This window comes from Etheostoma cragini, chromosome 7 (genome assembly GCF_013103735.1).
Source record: "Etheostoma cragini isolate CJK2018 chromosome 7, CSU_Ecrag_1.0, whole genome shotgun sequence".
Classification (NCBI taxonomy): domain Eukaryota; kingdom Metazoa; phylum Chordata; class Actinopteri; order Perciformes; family Percidae; genus Etheostoma; species Etheostoma cragini.
In genome coordinates this window covers 2,246,651-2,271,245 of record NC_048413.1, presented here as the reverse complement: position 1 = coordinate 2,271,245, position 24,595 = coordinate 2,246,651, and the positions used below count along the sequence as shown (strand labels likewise).

Genomic DNA, 24,595 nt, shown 5'->3' with positions numbered 1-24,595 from the left:
AAATGAACTTAAGCTGATTTTAGAGTGGTATTTGTTTTTGAGTTTTATACTTTTGTATAGATGGATTACTATTATGGATGTATAACAAATCATATTTTGATTGTTCTGTAATGATTCTGTTCATTGCCGATTAATCTGTCGGTTGTTTTCTCGACTAATCTATTAGTTGTATGGTCTATAAAATGTCAAAAATGTCATGATCACGTCCTCAAATGTCTTGGTTTGTCCTCATATATAACTCATATATATGCATATATTCATGCATAGATCCAGTTTAGTGTCATAGAGGAGTGAAGAAACTAGAAAATATTCACATTTAAGAAGCTGAAGTTGTAGATTTGGAATTGTTTTCATAAGAAATTACTCAAAATGATTAATAAATGTATCAATGCATCAACTTTTACAAGCTGATTGTATGATTTGTGTCTAAAATCTTAATAAGCAAGTAACAATAGCTGAGGAAAAAAGATATTTTCCTCTGAACTGTAGTGGGGTAGAAGTATAAAGTAGTATGAAACGGTAAGTTAATCAAAAGAATAAATACATTATCCAAGTAAAATGCAGTACATGTACCTAAAACGTGTACCACAGTTCAGCAGTAAACATACTTATTAAGTATTCCCCAGTAAAAAAAGATAGTATTTGACACACTTTATTTCAGACAAATTAAATAATGAACTTGCAACATATTCCCCTTATCATTCTGATATTATATATTTAAAAGAATTGGTGTTGGAAGTCATGGTCACTTCACATAAAGACAATCATTCACAGTTAACAAATCCCTTCTAAGCAGAAATGAGCCAATGCTGAGTTAACACTGTTATCAAACTGGCTCCACACTTTCTATATTGAAAGTTCAGACCACTGCACTATTCCTCAAAGCTCTCCTCTAAAACTTTCCTAGATTACCAGACACTCTGACACGCTGCTCACTTAGCCTGACATCCTGTTACATTTTGACAACTGGGCGTTGGAAATTGTGAAAATTATGGAACTGAAAATGTTCCCTTTGAACACATTCAAAAAGTGCCACCATCACAAACACAAGTCATGAGAGGGGGGCACTTACTGTAAATGATGCACATACATCATATCAGGGGATGAAAGATGGACTCAACTGCTCTGCAGAAGTTTTAACTGGGATGCATGCCTGATGTGTTACATATCAACATCAGACCCAAACGGAATCTGCAGATTTTTTACTTTTTACAGTTTTCAGCAGTGATCCAGAATGCAAATCTGCGGAATTTAGCTTAACGGATTTCTGCTTTGGGTGAAGATGTGTTAACATCTTTTTTTTTTTTTTAACATCTGCTAAAAATCTGTGGGATATTCTGTGAAATTCTGCGTCCACAGACTCTGTGTGACTCGGTTTATTATATGTATGCAATGTGAAATGGCACAAAAATCATATTCATTTAAAAAGGTAACCCTGCCTGAAAGGGACAAAATGTGACATATTAAATGTAACAGAAAATATTTAAGAAAAAGAGGAAACAATACAGTTTTATTGGTGAGCTGCTGTAACGTAAGACAATAAAATGTACAGTAAATTCTCACCTGTACACTTGTGAAATCTCAGCTGCCTTGACATAATAGTAGTAGCCATGTGTGGGCTTTGACATGTACAAATTACTCAACAGGAAGTAGGGTGTGTTAACAATGGAGGCAGCCATGAAAACATTCCACCCACACTAGTCTAACTATGTGACCGTCTTCGCGTTCACGTCTTACCTTTCACCTCATTCCATTAATGTGTGTGCGTCTGGCACAGACTCAGTGGTGCATTAATGTCAAACATTGTGTCATCTTTTTTTCCAGAGTCGCTGTGAAGAAAACATCAACAATAACCCACATGAACACAGCGGTGACATCTGTGGTGAGCCCGGCATATCAGCCAGCTTTGTTTACATGTTGACCATATGTCTTGAACGTCATCACTCCTTGCTGCGTTCAGCAAGAGGAAGGATGCGGGGGAAGCACCAACTCCAGCCTCGTATTATTTACTCTGTGACCTACATGCGTGAAGTGAGCCTATGACAGTCGAGGTACCACATGTCAAATCGATGTCTGCATCTTGACGGTTGGTCCTTAACAGCAGCAGCTAGGTTGACAGGAACAGGAAGAGGAACTGCTCACGGGTGAGTGTCTCAACAGACGTAACACACACAAAAAAAACTGTAGCTTCTGATAAAGAGGCTGCAGTTTAATGAGAACAAAAGTCCCACACGCCCCCAAGTACCAATACGACAATTTAAAAATACTTCATTACAAGTAGAAGTCCTGCTTTCAAAGTCATACTCACAGTACCAAGGTATTATCAGCAATATGCACAAGTAAAAGTACTTGTGTTGCATGACAATGGCCCCTCTGACTGAGATATTACCACATTGTTATATTGTTAATTAGTACCTATTTATACCATTAATACCTAAGTAGCATTTGACTGTAGTAACTGTTTTAGATGGTGCTTCTTTTACCTAAGGTATGCAGTTCTGGTAGTTTAGTCCACTGGTCAGGCCCCTCTAAAGGGTCTCAAGGTAATTTAAAGGGTCGTACGATGATTATTGGGCAAAGAAGGAAGAAAAAACAAAGTTTGGCCACACGTTTAATAGTTAAACCTCTTTTTGTCCTAGAACAGGTCTTTGAATTAAGCCATCTGAGTTGTTTAGAGGGCTGACAAGGGGCCCCAACTGACCAGTTGTTTCCAAAGTGGGGTCCGGGGACCGCCAGGGGTCCTTGATGTAGTCCAGGAGGGGCCCAGCAAAAAGGCAAATTGCTTATTTTGCTAAGTAACACATTAGCAGAATGTATGACTATTTTGGGCAAAGGTTTCACACACTATCTTTCATAAAACATCTAGAAGCAAATATCTTGTCAAACAGGGTTTTTTGGTCTAATTAGATACTGTTTTTTGAGAAGACTCCTACCACTCTCATGTCTGCATGCTAAATAGGAACCTACCAGTTAGCTTAGCACAATGACAATAGCCTGAGTGTCCAAAGGAAATGTACTTTGTTAATTAATGAGCTTCAGAGGTGCTGGTAGCTGGATTCTTTCACCTTTGAACAGAGCCAGGCTAGCTGTTTCCCGCTGTTTCCAGTATTTATGCTAAGCTATGCTAACCAGTTGCTGGTTGTAAAGCTTCATATTAGACACAAGAGTGGCATTGATGTTCTTATCTATCTCTCAGCAAGAAAGCAAATAAACATAAGGCTGAATATGTCACACTATTCCAAATACATGTTGTATTTTGTAATCTCGTGTTTAAAATATGAATCTGAAAAGTAACTAGTAGGCTTACTGTAAGCTGTCAGAATATTTCAATGGAGTAAACAAGTACATTTCCCTCTGTAATGTATTGGAGTAGAAGTATAAACCAGCATGAACTGGAAATACGGTACTCAAATGCAGTGCAAGACACTCCCCTGTCTTTTGTAAGTTTTGAAATGATAAGGGCATGAAGAGACATGGTAGACCTGACAGTGTACTCATACTTCCTCCTATCAAGCTTCTATTGTATGACGCTGGTTGGTGTGTGTGTGTGTGTGTGTGACTCAGACTTTGCAGAGTCACACTTGGAAAGATCTGACTCCCCTTGCATTCAGGAATTTCCTGATGCCTGCTCGGATCCCTTTGGAAATGTTCTGCAGGCTACAAAAGAGACTTCCAGTCAAAGATTGTCCCACCCTCACAGCTGGCCAGCTATTGGGAAGTTCCAGGTTAATAACTAAACTGAACACATGCTGGAAGAGTCAGCAGGGCAGGGCAGATATCATTCTAAGTCGATTCTGAATGTGGAGTCAGCATTATGCACAATTAGGTTAGGAGTAGGGAGGCACTGTAGGACAAGAGGGAGTGCACTTTTAACTTTAGTTCAAGTGACATTTCTCTGAACTGTCACATTCTCATCTTAGAGCTTTACTTGCTCACCACTAGTCACAAACATTTTAATGTGTAGGCTTTGGTAGGTAACACACTGATACAATATCCATTCAAATGACACTTATAATTAGTTGAGCAACACAATAAGCCTTTACCACAAACAGTCTGAGTCATGACAACACTGTCAGTTCAGACTTTCAAAAGAAACAACTGTGGCTTTAAGATAACTTCCGGCTGTCAGTCACACCTTGATTGTAGTTTTCCTACTGCAGATGAGTGCAGCCTGTTCTAGCTTGCCTGCTGGCTTGACGTCAGCAGAGAGCAGTGGTTGGGAGTGCTATTACTCACTCTGTATAAGTTGCATTCTTGTACAGCACGTACGTACCAGTGCCTGCCTCCTATTTCCCAAACAGGAAGTTTGAGCCAAGACCGTTGCCAAATCATCTGTACTATATCACTGTGGTGGAGTTTACTCAAGCATGCATGTGTCTCAAGACATGTTCTTCCTTCCTTTAGTGTTCACTGATCATTATTGTTGTGATCTTTTACACTAAAACAAACCCGAACTCATTCTTGGGTTTTGTTTAGATAAACAGTTTTGGACATTCAAGTTGTGTGTGTGTGTATTGAAGGGAACTGTGTATTTTCAGAACAAACAATTTTGCATCAGTAATGCATGTGGTGAGAGTGGCCAGAATAGATATTAGAATTTGAAGTATTTCATGAAAAATACTCAGTGTGTAGTGGGAAAGCAACTTGAAATTGAATGAAGTCAGAGCAATATTTGTGGCATGTAGTGTCACGATTGCATTAAAAACCAAAGGCACTATATGTTTTGCCAATAGTGGAACACTCCCGACTCTCGTTTACTGTAAATATAAGTAATTGAGTAATTAAATTTGAGGCGCAAACCCAGGTTCAAAACAGAAAACAGGAAAGAGTGGGCTGCAATAAAGGCAAGGCTCCATGTTCACTGATAGTTTTACGGCCCAACTCCGCCACCTGGTGGTGGTTTCCAAACACTTCACCCAGACTCTCTGGGAGAATTATCAGTACTCACAGTAGTGGAGGAAGTACTCTGATCGTTTAGGTATGTAGAAGTAGCAATAACTCAGTGTAAAGATACTCTGTTACAAGTGAAAATTGCAATGCATCATTTCTGAATAATAATATCCCTGCATTTTCATTAGTGATGCATTAAGGACTTTAATGTTGCAGCAACATCCTTTTTTTAGTTGATTTATATATATTTTTATTAATAATCTGAAACTGCAAAGTAACCAGAACTGTCAAATAAATGTAGTAGACTAAAAAAAAATAGGCTTCTACAATGTAGTAAAAGAAGGCTATTAAGTAGGCCTACCTCAAAATTGTATTTGATTAAATATACTTAGTTACTTTCCACAACTGAGTACTCATACTGTTAAATACTGTTTTTTTTCAACATGATAAAGGAAATGTAGAGTGGACCATAAGAGCACAAAAGTCGCTCCTATAAAAAAAAAAGATACACAAATTATTTGTATATGTTATTTTTGCTAACTCTTGATATCGTGCCCTTCCAGTTACCATAGTCATTGTTCTAGAAGTGAGACTGAGAATGGGGTTATAAATCTATTCCAAAAAGCAGAACAAGTAAACAGTAGATTTCGTTTTTTTTATTTAAAAAGGAAAACAACAATTGTAAATAAAAAAATACATGTTTCTGAGCTCAGCATAAGTATAGAAAAACAGGAAACCCTGGTGCAATGGCTGCACAGGTGCTGAGATTATATCCCTTGTTTAAGCAGAACAAAAAACATCAGCACACTGAAACTGGATTTGAAAAAAAAAAATATGTATCCAATAAGAGTGTGTCCTTGTTTAGGACGTTTAATACATTCTAAAGAAAAGTACAGCTGTCAAACATGTACTGAACTTTGTCGAGTCACAAAGGTTAAACCGAATGCTAGCAGCTTAGCTAATCTCTTCTCAGGACGAACCTGTCGATACACAAATGCAGCATGCTTAAAAAAAAATTAAAATAAAACTTACTTTAACTCATACAAAACAAAATTGCCAGCTCAGGACCACGCCACGATACGGAAACGGATCATCACTACGGTGTACTGTTCTCGTTGCTGTGCTGGTGTTTTATTTTTGGTTTTGTTCAAAATCCCTGGTTCCCTGTTCAAACTCAAGAGTTTGATAACGTAAAGGGTGACACATTATTAAGTATTTGTATTGCTGGCGAAAAGAGTTGGGTGTTAGCTACTTTGTGTCTCGATAAACTGGCATTCTTGTGTGTAACTGAACCCCCATTACCATACAACAGTTACATTCAGGCTATGTTACACATTTGGCATGAAAAGCATCCACACATTTGTATCCACTGTGAATGAAAACATGTTCTCCAAAAACAGTTAAAAGCAAAAGCAAGGTGTTATATAACCTGATTGAAATTATTTATAAAAAAAAGAAGATTTTGCTAATATCAATTTGGGAATGCCAGGCTAATGGAGAATGGGACATGCCACCCTGTCCCTGCACCATTTTGTTATAAAAAAGACTTTCTGTGTCACTGTTGAGCCACCAGGGAGAGAAGACGCAGAGGGACTCAGTTACCAGGAGGCAACTCAGTCTACATCTCACATTTGACATACTGTAAATGTTATATTCATATTTCCCACTGAGTAGATTCAACTCAAGCATCAGTAGAAAGCTCTACTAACTAACACTCACACAAATGTACATTTACAAACACACACACACACACACACTGTATGTACTCAACTAGGATGCCTCCTACAGACCTACACAGGCTGCCAGTGAGGACAGATAATCCAATTCCCATCCCAGCATGCATCTCTTATCTAGTGGGCACAGGGTCGTCCATAACCCATACTTCACCTTACTGTTGGGTTTAATATGGACCCATAACTAAATAACTCTGTTTATTTTAAGTGTATCGTCAGACATGTATCGTCTGTTGAGTCTGCATTTCAGTCGGCACGCATATTTGGGATGTGAAACCTGAAAAAACGGAGGCCCTGAGCATCCATGATGACATATTGAAATGTTTGGGTGGGTAATGAGGAGTGGAAGCCTGTTATTCCTAATCAGCCAACCAACTTTCGCACTGCAGTTGTGAAAAAGCGAACCTGAATCTGCTGAAGTCCAAATAATCCACTCACTCGCAGAGTAAAACCAAAGTCAAAGCAGGCTGATTGGCAAGCCTTGTCCACTTTGCAACATCAGTGGAGAGACAGGGGGGAACAAAAATGAGGAGGAAGGGCAGGATCAGTGAAAACAGGCTCGATAACAGACGTAAGCACTGAGAGCCAGCACCGTGCACAGGCACACGTTGGTTAGTAGAGGGGACCAAGTCCCCGGCACAGGAGAGCTTTCCTTTGGTTGCTCCACTGCCGCCCCCGTCTCCTGCTGCTGGGATTCGGTTGGAGCTTTGGAGGTATGATCTACGATACCCATGCGGTCATCGAGCTGCTCGGCACCGTCAGGAGGAGGCTGGGGGGCGGCAACGTTCCTCTTTCGCACCTCCGACTCTTGTGAGGTCCTGTGCAGAGTAGAGCAGAATGTCATGTCCCCAAGCAGTTTGGTTGTATAAGATGGATATAACAGTTGGATGTTTCTGTGACAAACCGTTCTAGAGCTGGTTGTAACAGCTTTTTGAAGTTCAAATGTAGCCTAGTTATACTACTAAATGAAACTGGGTTAAAGCCCACAAACTACAGTTGTTACTAAAGTTTATGTCCAGTTAATGCCAAGTGTGAGAGCAGTGCATCTAACTGAAGCAAGACTTAGCTTGCTAATATGAGACATTCAGAAAAGTTAAAATGGAATATGGCCAACGCTTGATGGGCTGCTGTTCCTCCAAGTGAGCACCTCTAAATAAATAATCAGAACTAAAGTTTTGTCAGGTAGTCCTCATACCATCATCCAGCTGGTTTACAAGTAGCTGGTGCAGGCTACTCCTGTTCTTCTTAAAAATATAAGAACGATGAGTGAAAAACTGAACCTAAATCTTTCCAAAACATTATTTGGATGATTACCCCAGACTGTGGATCTCCATCTGTTGAATGATCTTATCATTTTCCGGGAAAAAGGATGGCTCAACTTTGCCGTTTTGAGGGTCTCTCGGTGGAGGAAGAGGAGGCGGAGGGGTGAACTCTGGAGGATCATCTTCCTCGTTTGAGAGCTCTTTCCACGCCTTGAGAAAAAAGCAAAATCCCTTTGAGTATTTGCAAAAAATACTTTCAATTAAATAAAAACAACACAGTAGTGGAACTTAATGGAATTTGCCTTGGTGAGTGCCTTGGGTGCATACACACAAACTAACATATCAAACAATAATAGGAATAAACAACTACCAAAATGGAGACAAACATATACAATATAGTTGTTTAAGTAGTTTGAGCACTTTGTGCAGTGGGCAGATACACATAGATCCAACTCTGCATTTGCATTTATACACCACTTGTACCTTAAGAACAAAGAGCAGACTAGAGAGGAAGGACTTGCCTGCAGAGAGGTGTCTCCCTTGATGTACTTGGCACCTTCAATGACAGCAAGGTAGGAGAAGCGAAGTTGATCGGCTGTCTGAATCAAGCCCATTCGATAGCGTCGCATCTCCAGCAGCACGTCACGAATGCTCACTGAAGACGGGTCCTTACGGATGGACATCTACACGATACAGCAAAGACATTCGGTACGTAACGGTCAAATCCTAGCTTATAAATGTAACAGTGGCAACTGAACTGCAGCTAAAGCTTATTTTCATTGTCAATGTCTGTTAAATTTCTCGATTCATTGATTAGTTGTTTGATCTATAAAATGTCAGAAATGGTTTAAAATGTCAATCATTGTTGACCAACTTTTGTCCACAACTCAAAAGATATTCACTCTACTGTCAGAGGAGGAAATAATCTAGAACATTTAAGAAGCTGGAATCAGAGAATTTCTAGAGAATTCTTTTCATGAAAGACTCAAAACCAATTATCAAAATAGTTGGCGGTTAATTTAATAGTATGTAACATTATATGACATTGATTAATCTCTGCAGCTCAATGATCAAGTCATCTTGTGTTTCTCTAGTTTTTTAACAGAAGGAGACCGACAGGCAGACAGATAGATGTGACGTTGTGTATTCTCAACTGCAGAGCTCTGTACAAACCAGCAAAAGGCAGGTGTCCACGAGACAAAAGGTCCCGGAGCGTCCGATGCCGGCGCTGCAGTGCACCACCACTGGTCCCTGGTCTGAATTCAGACAACCCGACTCCCGCACCTTGAACAGGAAGTTAAGGAAGGAGGCAGGAGACTCCGGTACCCCGAAGTCAGGCCAAGTGGTGTAGTGAAAATGTAAAATCTCACGAGTCTCTTGAGTCTATAAAAGGAAGATCAGACATGCAAAGAAGAATTAAAAGACCAAAGTAGAGACCAGGACTCACAGGCCTAGAGTACACACACACACACACACACACACACAAAAATCTGTAGAGGAGAAAGCACTTACAGACAGATTTTCCAACTCCAGCTGACGGACTGTGTAGTAAGATTTGATGTCTTCTGAGATGAGTGTGAGCTTGAAATTTGTATCTTCAAAGATAGCATCTCTCTCCTCTCTGTGTGGCCAATATTGGGCACACTTCACCTAAAACCCAACAGAGGTGCACATGAGACATGACAGAAAGAGAAAAGCAGTAAAAAGCCAAGTGGAAAAGAAGCCTCTGCTTACAGATCCTTTCTCGATGACTCGGTTCAGCATCACCACACCGCGGGACCGCTGCTCCCACACCATCTCCCAGAAGTTGCCACATGTATTTGGAAGGGGTCCCTAAAAAAAGAGTGAGTGTTATGTTAAATGGGAATTTTATTCTTACTATAACTAAACAAGAACAGTGAATCTATTCAAGAATTCAATTTAGAATTTCTGGAGGTACATAGACAATCCCAGACATTAAACATCTTAATGTTACTTATTATTTTGTTCTTACACACAAAATTAAATTGAAACTTCAGTTGTATACTAATGACCAAGGGGGCAACTCACTACTCTTACTGTCCAGCTGCTAAAAATCCAGATGAGAGACGAGAATAGCTGATAAAATACACTAATCAGAGTCACAGCACCAAGCTTTGGGAGCAGTAGTGAGTAATGTATAATTAAAATTACTTTATCAGCACCCAAAACATGAAATTAATGGTTTATAGCACACTATAAACATAGTTGTATACAGCTTTAAGAACTTTTTTATAACTTCTGCTTGCAATGAATCCTACCTTCATGCAGGTTTTTAATCATAGATGATATCTTTGGGAGGAAGGTGCTGTTGAATTGTGTGTTATTTAGATGTTTCTATTATTGATAAAATAACGAGTGTGGGCTAAATATCTTTGTCTCATTGTATGTGTATTTATTTTTTTGAAATACCGCCCACATCACAGTGAAGTCTTTGCATGTATAAGTCAGGGCACAGGTAGTGCTCTCACCCCGCTTCCATGCTAATGACACAATATTACATGCAAATAACAGGTGTGAATTATGTGTCCTGAATCTCGCTTACCTGAGTGAGGATGTAGTTCCTCTTCGCCTCTTCTACTGTTATCAGGCTGGCATTAATGTAGTCATTTGTACCCAGCTGCAGATATATTCTGCTGTGGTCAACTGAGGAGAAGAGGGGGATAAAAAAGAAACATGAAGATATTCTCTTTTGTTTTGAACATGCCCCAACCCTCGGGGGAACTGTAGTTGAGACCAACGCAGCTGCTGAGAACATGTGACCAGTCGGTCTTTGAACAAAACCGAGAATTAGCTTTTTATTACTGAGATGGATATTTTGGTTAGAAACGTAAACGGCATGACCAAGTTTCAGGTTACTGATGTTCATATTTGAACACACTTGAGGGCACGCATACAGTACAGTAACAATTTGCATATCTTAGTCAGTGTGAATAAGAGGAAACCACATTGTTCAGCTGTTGAATTTTAATATTCCAGAAAAAACACTTTACGCAGTATATGTAGTAGTATATCAATAGATACATAGACACTTTAGTTAAAAGCATTGGGCCTGCGAGGATGGCTGAACACAAATGATATATAATAACAGTTAAATGTACTTATATGTTGCCTTTCTTAGACAATATTTAGAAAGTGCTTTCAATAATAAAATGATGAGAATAAATTCTAAACACATATATGTATTTTGGCAAAATCAAACTTAAAATGTGAATACAATCTACTGATGTTTTCATCAACTCTTTACTTTTTTAGTTCATAGTGACAACATGTGTACTTGTGTACTTACCGTTGGTTAAAGACAGTACGGGCAAATTGGCGGGATTCATTTTCTACAGTTACTTCTCTCTTGTATTTTCATTAGAACTTTACTTTGTAAATAAATTCACAGTAATAAAGCAGCTCTTAAAAAGAGAGCAAACGTTATTATCTGGGAGTCACATCCTTTATTATGGTGATGCAATGTGCTGCCTGTTGTGTAACACTGACGTTGTGTTATTTCAAATGACTGGGGTCAAACAGAAGTTAGCTTTTGGCATAAAATAAGTTGTATTGTCACTAGGTAGAATGGTAAATAAAGAAGTCCACATTAACTTTTTTACTAGCAGAAATTGTATTTCAAGATAAATACAACTTTGACTGTACTGGTCAAAACTAAATAAAAGATATAATTCGAATTGGCAGTTTAAACATGTAATAGCTAGACTAGATATTTATTGCAGATATCCATAATTCAACACTTCCTAGTCAAAATATCAGATATCTACAACTTCCTTCTTCCTATCCAGAATGAACATTCCAGATATCTGCAATAGAATTATTACTAGGAAGAACTCCCATTTTATATATCTACAATATAATTGTTACTATTCAAAACTCTGTTAGATATCCATATTGTGAATTTGACTATGCAAAATACATTCTGACTAATGAAAATGTAATTATGGACACGTAATGAGCACAGATTACCCAAAAAGATAATAGTAAATGCCAAAATGGCTCACTTGATTTTTGACTAGTAACAATTGTGTTGCTGAAATGGGACTTCTTCCGAGTAATAATTCTATTGCAGATATAGGAAGAATGACGTTGTGGATATCTGAAAATGAAAGGCCCATACACATGAATGGGAAATGTGATGTCATTTGTACTAGTAGGAATTACATTGTGGATATCTTAAATGACAATTGTAGATAGGAAGAATGTAATTGTGCATATCTCAATTGTTCTTTTCAAATAGAAAGAGTTGAATTACAGATATCTGCATTACATATCCAGTCTACCTATTAAATGTTAAAATGGCTTGCCATAGTTAGCTGGCATGTTTGTTTACCACTCAACCGAAGACTCAGTCAAGCATGATGCTGCTGTAACTTTAAGGAATAAGTCACCACTGCCTGATGTTTGAACAGAAATAGCAGATTACAAAGCTGTCAGCTATTTTAAGGAATATTTAAACATGCACGCTGTTTGGGCCGGTGCATTCAGTCAGACAAAAGAGAAGAAACTTACATGGGCTAACATCTCTGTAACGATTCCGATTCTTGTTTTCAGGTAATTTGGCAACCTTGCAAGGGAGTTCACATGACTGCTGACGAATCTCCTGTGACAGAATAGAAAAAAAATAACATTTCCATGACATTAAAGGTGTAACACAACACGAGCAGTGCAGGATCCAGGGTATGTTGCCTCGGCTGTTAGATGCTTTAAAACAGAATGAAAGCCTGGTTAAAGAATATTGAAAGGGGACACTTCCTTCATTACTTTATTTTAAAAAAACTATCAATTCCCTAAAAGTGTCATTGGTTCAGGGGTGTGTGTGTGTGTGTGTGTGTTGAACATGTTAGCACACATGTCTGAATAAACAGTAACCATGTAATAACAACACCTGATTCACTCTTAGCTGTAATTAATAGACATTTTGTGCCAGAAACTGTGGACAAACCATTGAAAATACTTAATACTATACTATGAGTATTTCCATTTTATGCTACAATATTGTACTTTTCACTCCACTACATTTACTTACCAACATTAGTTATTTCTGATATTATTAATACAAAAAATGTACCAACTAATAAATTATGATCGAGGATATCTAGGTTAATATACCCAGTATTATAAAGTTGCTGTAATGAGCCCCACATTTACCAGCTGCAACATTAATGATGCTTACACATTAATGAATCACTCATTACAATCAAGTCATATTATACATGTGGTTCTGAAATGGGACATTCTGCCCTTAAAATGACTACTTTTACTTTTGGTAATGTAACAATATGTTGATGCTATCTTGATACTTTTGTACTTTTAGTTAAGTTAAGATTTTGAATGCAGGACTTTTACTTGTAGTACTTGAGTACTTCTTCATTTCCACACTGACGTGAATGGAACAGTTTACTGATGGGATGTGCTGCTTGCTTGAGACCCAGGCAGACACATCAATCATCGAATTGATCCGAGCAGTCGTCACGAACAAGGCTTATAACTAAATCACATGGTAGCTACGCTGCTGCAGGAAGCATAGGGCATTCGCTACCATATGGCCTAAAAGTGGCAGCTTCACTAACCACCAGTCCATTTCCACCTTGATTTTGCCGGAGGTCCTACCTGATAAATGGCGCTCCAACTCCCGTTGTCATCGATTTCCCGAAACTCGGCTTCCATTTCTGACAGTCCAGCTGCCACTCCTTCGTCTTCTTTTTCCCCGGATATGGACAACCCCAGCTCCCCGGTGATAAAAAAAAAATGTGTACTCTAAGAGTGTCCCGCAATAGCAGCGAACTGTTCCACCAATATCCTGTAATTCTCAGTACGGCAGCATAGATTAACTCTGTCGGCCTGGTGTAGCGGAAACACGCCGCTGGCTCCTCCTACACGGTGTAGCCGCCGTCCGCTGGTGGCCGTTAAAGAGCAGAATATGTTTGGTTTTTTTTAAGAGATTATAATCCGCCCCGTGTTCTCCGGGTATGAATCTGTATTTAAATGTCCTTATAAAAGCAGAATATAAATTTATTTGAAAGAAACAGTCACTTAACTATTCCAACGGCAGCTGTAGAGATAGACCAGCGAGGACGCGCGGAAGGCATTTTATGCCTGGAACGTGACGCGTCCGCCTCTGGGAGCGCGCACGTACACTCACGTAATGGTCTGTTTACGTCCAATCTGTGGAGTCTCTGCTGCTGTGACCTGCTGCAGTTTAGTCAACGAAATCTTCTAGCTGGTTTAAACTCGCACCGAGGACGATATGGAATTCATGTTGACATTGTAAACATTTATGTCTTCAAGAAGGCCCGTGCATAGTGTCACTTTTCCGGGGTCATCATGGATTCGCTGTAGTTCAGTGGCTTTTCTCCAGACAGTGTGACTGACAGCAGGAACTGGGACAAGGGACTTTGGTGCTACTAACGTTAGCTAGCAACGTAACTTAGCTAGACGTTTTGATACAGCTTTACTGCTGAGAGAGGTATTATTCAAATTCTTGACAAGTTCTTCTGTGTGTCGCTTCATGTGTTGTCTTCTTCTAGCCATTGGCTCACTTTATTTGCCTGTGTTTTCCTAGTTGTTGTCTAGCGTTGGCGTTAGCCCTCAGCTGTCGTTGGCTGTTGCTTGCTAATGTGTAGCTATAGTTATTGCCTCCCAGTGGTGGAAAAAGTATTCAAATCTTTTAACGGTAAGTTGCATTAGCAATACCACGATGCAAAATTACTTAATTAAAAATGAAAACTCCTGCATTCAATAATGTCACTACAGTAACATTAAATTATTAGCACAAGTAACGCTATATATACAGTACATAGCTACGTATATATGTATGTATATATTAAAGTCCTGTAACTGAAGAAAGGGCTATTTATTAGTTTACCATATCATTTGCATGACACATCTTAATCTGCTGACTACAGCTATCAAATAAATTAGTAACATATACATTAGTGTAATATTATCCCCTGGAATGAATTTGAAATCACATAATTTGGACATTTTTAGCTTAAGCACCAATACCTCATAACATTAAATGCATTTTTACATACACCAGTTTGAATCTCAAATACACATTAAACACCCATTTAAACTCACCAAAGGACTACACATATAGTAAGTGCATATAGTAAGTGCTGCATGTGCAAATTATGTAGTGAAGGGTGACTATAAAGACGTGTCTCCCGAAGATCGTTCTCAACAAAGCTTGTCTCTCTCTTTTAGATTCCTGGAGTGGTTTGAGATCCTTGAGAGATTCTCAAGGCAGCATGGCTCCCAAAGACATCATGACCAACTCCCATGCCAAATCCATCCTCAATGCCATGAACTCACTTCGCAAGAGCAACACACTCTGTGATATCACTTTGAGAGTGGAGAACACAGATTTTCCGGCTCACCGGATTGTCTTGGCCGCCTGCAGCGACTACTTTTGTGCCATGTTCACCAGTGAGGTAATGCTAAAAATGTTGGAGTGCTCAGAAAAATGCCTTGAAGTGTTTGCCTTTACATACATACATACATACACATATTAGCTACACATGGCTTGATACAATTAGGAGAACAAAGGTATCTATTTCCAGAAGAAAATATAAACATATCTGAATATAATCCGACTATTCTTCACTCTGTTTATCTGAGAGTCTCTAGGTCTAGGTGGTCAAGTCATTTTATTTTTATAGCCCAATATCACAAATTTGCCTGAAGGGGCTTTACAATCTGTAGATCACACAACACCCTCAGTCCTTACAGTTAGGGTTAAAAATCCTTCTGAGTTGGAGGACGCAGAGACAGGAAATAGATGTGTTCACAGACTAGACCAAGGTGTAAAATTACACTATAGACCATCAGGTTTTCAAAATAATAGCTAATAGGAGGGATAAGCCAGTGTTTGACTTAACTAAAAAGACACAGTTGACAAGACAGTTATAAGAATTGCTACAGCCTATAACTAATCCCTCAGTGTTATGTTTCTTGTCATTGCACCTGATAGTTTCTGTTTTTGTGACTCTGCAGCTTGCAGAAAAGGGGAAATCTTTTGTCGACATTCAGGGGCTCACTGCAGCGACTATGGAGATCCTGTTAGACTTTGTGTACACAGAAACAGTGTTAGTCACAGTGGAGAACGTACAAGAACTGCTTCCTGCAGCGTGCTTACTTCAGCTCAAAGGTAACTTTAGGAGTGCCTGCCGTACCTTCACTTGAAAAGTGTGTGTCCTTAAGCCAGCTGATGTTGTTGTGAGTGTAGACAGAGGGTATCTGCAGGTATCACCTATAAACTAAAGCTGAATTGTTGTAGGAGGCAGTTCAATTCTTTTTAGTTTCAGTCAGCATCAAACAACCTGTGGCAAACGCTGTCACCACTGCTAGTTACAGCAGCTAGGAAGTTCATTGTCAAATATCAGTTTTAGCAAAAACTTTAAATTGGTTCATCCATCCATCCAATTTATGCTCCTTACCTGAGTCACATACATTTAATCATATTATCAGGAATTCTTGTTCTATACTGCTGGGAACTGTTGAAAAGTGATATTATACTAAATAATTCCATATTATGCCATATAATCCTGACTGATTTTCCAAAAATAAAATTCTATGTGGTATTTATAAAGGTCTTACATTTAACTTAAAGGGGACAGAGCATGAGAAACTTAATTTCATTGCTTGTTCACACACATTTGGCTATCTAGAGGGCCAACCAACCCACAAACAGTGAAATAGTACATCACAGTTAATTGTGGGTGGGCTGCCTGGATTCAACAAGCCAATAAGACATATGGTTCCCTCTTCCATGTCACGTGCAGGTTCAATATAAATACCCCAAACCCCCAAAGTAAAAAATTACAACATTGTTTTAGTAAAGGCCAAAGTAAAAGTATCAACCTTAAAATAAGCATGATATGTCTTGTTTAATAAACCCTGCAATGAAATGAAACGGCTTTGGCATTTTCAAATTAAGAGGTGTTGAATGACATGAGAGTCCCGTCTATCAGGATTGAATGATACATGTGTGTTTACTGTATATACAAATACATGTCTTTGTTTTCCTCAGGGGTAAAAAGAGCATGTTGTGATTTTTTGGAGGGTCAGCTTGATCCCTCCAACTGCCTGGGCATTCGAGACTTTGCCGAAACTCACACCTGCCTGGACCTGATGCAGGCCGCCGAGCTCTTTTCCCAGAAGCATTTCTCCGAGGTGGTTCAGCATGAGGAGTTCATGCTGCTCAGCCAGACAGAAGTTGAAAAGCTCATCAAATGTGACGAAATCCAGGTAAGAGAACTGGATGTCACTATGTTTGGTACGTTACTGTCAGCTGTACTGTGGATGCTGTTTGATCGGTTGACCCTGTAGATAACTAAATATGTTATTTGAAATAACTAAAACCAATATGACCTATTTGCCCCCCAGTACTTCTATGAATTAGTGCTCAGAAGCCTCAAAATTAACTTGACTGAAATAGTAGAGTGTCACCTGGCTTTCACAGCTTACTTATTATCTTTCAAGCAACTTAGTGCAAAAAGAGAAACGCGAGTACCAACCTGCTGTAATCTCAGTCAGTGCCCCCCCCCCCCTAAATTCCACTCACTTTTGCAGATTGAGTTGACAAAGAAATTGCCTTTGTGCACAGGAAATTCCTATTCCCAACCGCACACCTTGCTTTACGAAAACAGTTATTATCACACTGATTTATAGATCATCAAACCTCTGAAATGGTTCTTCCTGTTATTTTGTTAAAAAACAAAACCCAAAAAAATAGACTATACATGTAATTTACAGTCCCGCATATTTTCCCCTTAGTAAAAAAAATCGGTCATCTTTCTCATGTGAGGAATGTATGGTTTTTTTCACCTTCAACAGACTGCATTTTTGCAGACTGTGTCTTTGCACTCAACACAGAGAATTGCAATTGCTGAACAATTAAGGATGATAGTTCTAAATGGAGGGTCTAGCCAGACTAATAAATATTATCCAGCAGTTGTCAGCTAACTGTTGATTTTTGATCTTGAATGTAATTCTTCTGACTGTATGTTGTACTATGTAGGTGGACTCAGAGGAGCCTGTATTTGAAGCCGTGTTAAACTGGGTCAAACACAACCGAAAAGAGCGAGAGCCCTACCTGCCAGACATGCTCGAGTTTGTTCGAATGCCGCTCCTCACCCCCCGCTACATTACAGATGTCATTGATGCTGAGGTGAGCCTGGCGACACTCCGCAACTTGTCTTATCCCACACCATGCTTGGATTACATGTTGAAGTATTTATCACAGTAACCACCATAATTACGCAAGTTTTGACACGTTTTAGCCCCTCATTCGGTGTAGCCTGCCATGTCGAGACCTTGTCGATGAAGCCAAGAAATTCCACTTAAGACCAGAGCTAAGGAGTGAGATGCAGGGCCCACGCACACAAGCTAGATTAGGTGGGATTCCTTTCTTTTAGAAGCAATTTAGCTATACGCATGTTTCCTATATTCCTACTTTGTTATCCACACTGAGTAAAAGGGATGTATGGGTCTTTTCAGGTGCCAAAGAAGTCCTGTTGGTTATAGGCGGGTTTGGCAGCCAGCAATCACCAATAGACATAGTTGAGAAATATGACCCGAAAACGCAAGAATGGAGCTCCCTTCCTGTACGTATTGACTATTTGAAAGCAAGTCTTGTGATGTTCTTTTTATCCAAGTGGGTTGGGCTAATACACAGAGGTGTGTCTTTACAGAACATTGCACGTAAAAGGCGTTACGTCGCCACGGTGTCTCTCCACGATCGGGTTTATGTGATCGGAGGCTACGATGGCCGGTCTAGGCTCAGCTCCGTGGAGTGCCTGGACTACACCGCGGACGAGGACGGTGTTTGGTACACCGTCGCCACCATGAATGTGCGCCGTGGCCTCGCTGGAGCCACGACACTCGGAGGTAAGCGTTTATCTGTTTTTTGTTTTCTTTCCAAATGCCTCACGCCTTCGCAGATGTTTCCTTTCGGTAAAATCCTGTGAATGTTTTCTTCTCTCTCAGAAAGCTATACAATATTTTATTCCATCTTATATGGCTCTTGACAGACATGATCTATGTTGCCGGTGGCTTCGATGGCAGCAGGCGTCACACCAGCATGGAGCGATATGACCCAAACATTGACCAATGGAGCATGCTGGGAGATATGCAGACAGCTAGAGAAGGAGCTGGTCTGGTGGTGGCCAGTGGCCTCATATACTGTCTAGGTATGGACAGATAATCCTGAAATCTCATTTTTTAAATCACTTTCCCACCCCTCCTTGTCCAATATCTGTTTTTAGACTGAAGATACAACACCTGTCCTTTCAGGAACATTCAGATACTATTAATCCAAGGGAAAGAGGGTCCTTGAAGCCCCCAAAGTGAAACAATGGCATTAACGCAAACATCAATCCCACAGTCACCCATCCTCACTCTCTCTCTTGTCTGGCTCTTAGAATCTGTTAAAATGAAGTTCTCCAGAAGTAAAAATTGTTCAGACTCATCAGCGGTAATTCTTGATAGGTGATTGAGTTCACGGTCCATTTCTGAACCAAAGACGTAAGGATACTCCCCCTCTGAATTTGATGTCAGTTTAAATGGGCTTTGGACTAAATAATGCTTTGATGGTTGACTCACTCTTAAAGATCCAGTATAAACAGAGTTGAAGACTCTTGCTAATCCAGCAACATTAATCAAACAACCCATAATGCAACACTCTTGGTCTTAACACTGATGAATGTCTGGTGTCATGAAAACAATACAATACAAAACAATACATTCAGGCCAATACAGTAGATGACTTATGACTTTATGTGTGAGAAAATGAAGTAAACTGGTCTCAGCATCTAGCTAACAATTATTCACTTATCATTATTGATTCATCTGACAATTTACCATTGGTTGAGATTAATTTAATTTGCAGATATTCTATAAAGATTTATATAAGACAAAGAAATACAAAAATAATGAATACTTGATTATTAAAAATAGTTGGCGATTATTTTTCTGTCAGTCAAATAATGCACTAATTAATGCACTAGCTCTACTGTCATTTCCTGATGTTTCCTCATAGGTGGATACGATGGCCTAAATATCCTGAATTCAGTGGAGCGGTATGACCCACACACAGGCCACTGGACAAGTGTTACACCAATGGCCACCAAGCGGTCAGGTAGGTAAGAAAACAGAATGAAGTCAAAAGTGACAGCTAAGTGTGTGTGTTACTGTTTATCTGAGACCTTTCTGCTGTTTTCAGGGGCTGGTGTGGCTTTACTCAACGACCACATCTACGTAGTGGGAGGCTTTGATGGTGTTTCACACCTCGACTCTGTTGAGGTTTACAACATCAGAACAGACTTTTGGACCACTGTAGCCAGCATGACGACGCCTCGGTGTTACGTAGGAGCAACTGTTCTCAGAGGACGTCTCTACGCCATCGCTGGGTAAGAAAGAGTGTCCAAATGTCTTTCTCAAATTTCTCAAATCGACCGGAGTCTAGAATGGCAACACAAAGAAAGCTAAAGGAGACAGACATCCGGCCAAAAATGAGGGACATCCGGCATAACCTCCGGCAGCACAGGAACTATCCTTTAAATGGAACGTGGTCGATATAGACTGTACGAGCCCTGAAGGATACCCTCGTAGCACAACTACACTGTAAGAAATTGGGAACAAAATCAACAGTTTTTGCTCCGCACAAAAATGCATCCTGAAGAATGCTGAATCAAGTTTATTGCTGGTGTTTCGTCCCAGCAGTTCAACTAACAGGCATGCCCCCCACTGCGGCTGAGCAAGCAGACACTGTTCAGGGAAATAAAATAAAATAAAATAGGGAAATTTGTACTCAAAAAGTCTGTACCTTTGGAATACATGATTTGGCTTCAATGCATTCAGTGCAAAGATTTTTGATTTTGTTGCAGAGGGCTCCGACAAGAAAGTTGAACCAGCCTCTACCTGAATAGGTACTGAGCATGTGTGTGTATTTCAGGTCTGTGTGTAGTGATTAGTAACAAAAAAGAATGTAAATTGTAATTTCCCCACTGGGGATCAATAAACAGTATTAAGTATTATTAAATTATTTATTAGAAATTATTTGGCACACCATCTGGAAAAGTGTTGTTGGCCAATCAAATACATGCAAGAGCCCATTCCTGGTCGATTAATTAGAACCATGAATACCACTTTTACCACTAATGTCCAAAGTGAATTACAATAAGTGTATTCAATCATGTGGCTACAACCCCAAGATCCCAACTTCATCAAATATGCAGATCTACTAAGAGTGCTACATTTAGAGACATTACGGGATAGAGAGGGTTTTTTAAATTTAATTTTATGGGCCAAGGTGCAGTTTGAACGGGTAAGTTTCAGTTTGCGAGAACCTGCTGTTTGTTGCCTCGATTTCCGCTGTTATAACTTCCTAGAGTATTAAAATCCTACCTCATAGAATTATAAACATCAGTGTAGTGTTTTTCCGTCTGATAAGCCTGCAAACTTCATGAAAATCATGAAATCATGAAATGAATCATGAGAAATAATCCACTAGATTGATCTAACTCGGGTTCCTGGAGCCTCATCCTTGCTTTAGATGAACCTCTGAATATATTTTGGAACAAGAAGAGGAAAATGGATTTGATCCCCATCACTTACATTGAAAGAGGTTTAGGAAGAGATATTCCAATGGTCTGTTTAAACAGGAGAAATTGCATTAACCTTTAAATGTTCATATGGGCACCTGAGGTTTATTTTAGAAAGAATAAAAAAAAAAAAATAGCTGCAAGTGTATTTTAACACTTTACTTTCATCTTCTTTTTGGACAAGTTATCAAGTTCATTGGGATAATTATATTTTTGTGTCATTCTCAACTGAGCAGTGCTGATTGTTGTGGTTCAAACTCTCAGTTCCTCTCCCTTTGTCTCACTTCTCTCTGCAGATATGATGGGAACTCCCTCCTCAGCAGTATCGAATGTTACGACCCAGTTATCGACTCCTGGGAGGTCGTCACCTCGATGGCGACGCAGCGGTGTGACGCCGGCGTCTGTGTTCTACGAGAAAAGTGATCTTTGCCAAGAACAAGAACCACAAGAGCAAGGGAAGACACGCAGCTAGACTTTGGTAAAATGCCACTAAAAGAGAGCCACACAAAAGGGAGACGTGTGTTTGCCAGAATGCAAATAAGTACTCTCAAAGACAGAATAGGTGCAGCAGTTTGGGCTGCCTTCTCTCCTGGACGGTCAACCCTTCGACAGTTGGACTGTGCAACGGAGATTCAGCTTCGCCGTGGTGGTCTTCACCTCAAAAGAGGCCTCCAAGGAGCCCATCGCCACTTGCATGACTCTCTTCGGTGGTACTTGTTGCTTTCGTTACCTGTGAGATTATTTTTTCATTTTGTCTTCAAAGTGCAATATATTTCTACTCATCATAACAGAAAAAAGATGGAGTTGATTTAGACTCCAGTTGCTGCTTTATGCCTTATAACTTTGGCCTACATCAAACAGTGAACATCCGTGTTGCCTCCCATTTAACTTTGACGATAGTTCCAGTACATTGGCTTATTATCGATTGTACTTATTTGGCATTTGTAAGGTCCTTAATGGGTCAGTAATTCAAGCCCTTCTGTAAACAGTGCTTCTAGAGTCACATACAGACGGTTTATTAAGTTTTGTTGCTCAGAATATAAATTTAGAGATCAATATTGTTTTAGAAAATGACTGAATTGTACCAGTTGACTTAGGTTATTTTGTCCCTGAAAAATCCCAAAGTAACAAGTATGAGGTGCATGTGATTTTAATTTCTTCTTCCTCAGCTCATAAATTTGGGTATCTTCATGTAGGACGCAAAATCCTAGCATCACTGTTGCCTGCGAAGTGAATAAAAACACTTAGAACTGACACCTTTCATCCTCGGTCTGTAAACTCCCGATAAGTGAAGCAGAGAGACAAAACTGTGTGTTCGCTTCACACGTCGTCAGCTGAGTCAGCGGCAGTGAGTCATCATCGCTCACATCCACAGAGCAAATGTGACGAGTCACCCGTCCACTTGAAGCAGTTTGATGTCTCAAGTTCACCAAACTGTACAAGGTAGGCACATCCATCACATCCCTGTGTGCCATTTTAACATGAAAACTGAATGTCCACATGCTACCTAATTACCAAAAAATGGCTGGATGACATAATAAGGTTTATATTTGTGAATTTGAACTAAATGTCTCAACATCTATTTAATCGATGTGCTTTGAAATTTCGTACAAACATTCATGTTCCATCCGAATAAGTTCTAATACCTTTTTTGGTCCTCTTCATCCAGCACCCTCATCAGGAACATTTTCATTTGTCCAATACTTTTTAAGTTTAAGATTAAAGACATGCAAAATGAATGACACTTAGCAAGAGGCCACCATGGATGGAGTTTTAAAGAATATTTAATATTGCCTTCCTTCGCTAAGTGGTAAAACCCAAAACAAGTGACTGCGTGAGTGTAGACCATAGACTGTATGTTTATTTTTAATTATTATTAACGGTCCATGGTGTACACCTGGGCATTGAATGTCTTCATTTTCGGAATATATATAGTACATAAAAGAGCAGTATTTTTTGTTAGATATAGTACATAAAAGAGCAGTATTTTTGTCAGATATAGTACATAAAAGAGCAGTATTTTTTGTTAGATATAGTACATAAAAGAGCACTATTTTTTGTTAGATATAGTACATAAAAGAGCACTATTTTTTGTTAGATATAGTACATAAAACAGCAGTGTTTTTTGTTAGATGTAGTACATAAAAGAGCAGTATATTTTGTTAGATATAGTTCATAAAAGAGCAGTATTTTTTGTTAGGTATAGTACCAAAAAAAGCAGTATTTATTGTTGGATATAGTACATAAAACAGCAGTGTTTTTGTTAGATATAGTACATAAAAAAGCAGTATTTTTTATATATAAATTACAAAAAAAGCAGTATTTTTTGTTTTCAATGTTTATCTTTCTCTTTTTTGATTGATTGGATTGCAGTTGAAGCGATGTGTTCTTCATAAGTGCTATGATAAAACCATAGACTGTATATTATTGAAAATTATTAACTGTCTATGGATAAAACCATAGGAGAAAACCCTTTGAATTGACGCAAAGTGACGCATGCGCGCTTTGAGTTACTTTGCGACTGGTGAAGATGTGAGTTGCGCATGCGTCGCTTTCGACAATTAGCATACAAGATTCGTACGAGAGCCTTCTGTAATGTCAACACAGTAAAAATGGACCTACTTTATGAAGTTGGTTCACTGCTGGCTACAAGTTAGCATCAAACACAACAAAGGCTGTCAGTTGAATGGCGTTATGAGCTAACGTTAGCAATCAATCATAGATAGCTAAAACATTTTTCATTCACATATTCTGTTATTGTTTGAAATGCAAAAGGTTTATTATTTCATGGATTTCACAAATTTCAGCACGACACGTTATGCCATAAACTCCGGTGGATTTCTGAGGACTATGGTTAACTGCAGGCTATCTGTCCAATCTGAGATTTTTGTTTTTACTTCCATTTACAATAATCTGTTGGTCAAGTAGCATTGACCACTTTGTTTAGGTGGGGGGTGGCAAAGGACCGCAGGTTGGAGTTGATCCCTCATTGAAAATTGCATGAAGGAATAAATTAAGTTTAAATGTTTTAATGGAAACGGCAAATTATTTTTTTAAAAATTTAACTCTCACAGAAGTGGTGCAG

The 24,595-nt window shown here is 39.2% G+C and overlaps 2 protein-coding genes across 6 annotated transcripts; one reads left to right on the top strand and one right to left on the bottom strand.

Annotated features, from left to right (window-relative positions):
- The first annotated feature begins 1,896 nt into the window (after positions 1 to 1,896).
- On the top strand, positions 1,897 to 23,160 carry LOC117947013 (kelch-like protein 12). 5 transcript variants are annotated; one of them, XR_004657138.1, is made up of 13 exons: positions 14,076 to 14,372; positions 14,469 to 14,579; positions 15,113 to 15,339; positions 15,902 to 16,055; positions 16,938 to 17,155; positions 17,928 to 18,077; positions 18,190 to 18,304; positions 18,407 to 18,513; positions 18,601 to 18,796; positions 18,940 to 19,098; positions 19,947 to 20,049; positions 20,130 to 20,316; positions 21,807 to 23,160. XR_004657138.1 is itself a non-coding variant. In XM_034875553.1 (13 exons), the coding sequence occupies exons 2-13, from the start codon at positions 14,522 to 14,524 to the stop codon at positions 21,931 to 21,933; spliced, it is 1,797 nt and encodes a 598-aa protein (XP_034731444.1). In that variant the 5' UTR covers positions 14,078 to 14,372; positions 14,469 to 14,521; the 3' UTR covers positions 21,934 to 23,160. The 5 variants fall into 5 exon arrangements, 4 of the variants coding, with proteins under 4 accessions (XP_034731446.1, XP_034731447.1, XP_034731444.1 ...); XM_034875553.1 differs by having other exon boundaries at positions 14,078 to 14,372; positions 19,947 to 20,045; XM_034875555.1 differs by lacking the exons at positions 14,076 to 14,372; positions 14,469 to 14,579 and adding an exon at positions 1,897 to 2,144 and having other exon boundaries at positions 19,947 to 20,045.
- On the bottom strand, positions 5,531 to 13,828 carry ptpn1 (protein tyrosine phosphatase non-receptor type 1). The gene is made up of 9 exons (XM_034875574.1): positions 13,517 to 13,828; positions 12,416 to 12,506; positions 10,449 to 10,549; positions 9,620 to 9,718; positions 9,398 to 9,535; positions 9,059 to 9,268; positions 8,407 to 8,568; positions 7,938 to 8,095; positions 5,531 to 7,441 (listed from the first exon to the last, which is right to left on the bottom strand). Exons 1-9 carry the CDS (start codon positions 13,571 to 13,573, stop codon positions 7,168 to 7,170), a joined length of 1,290 nt encoding a protein of 429 aa, XP_034731465.1. The 5' UTR covers positions 13,574 to 13,828; the 3' UTR covers positions 5,531 to 7,167.
- Positions 23,161 to 24,595: the final 1,435 nt, after the last annotated feature.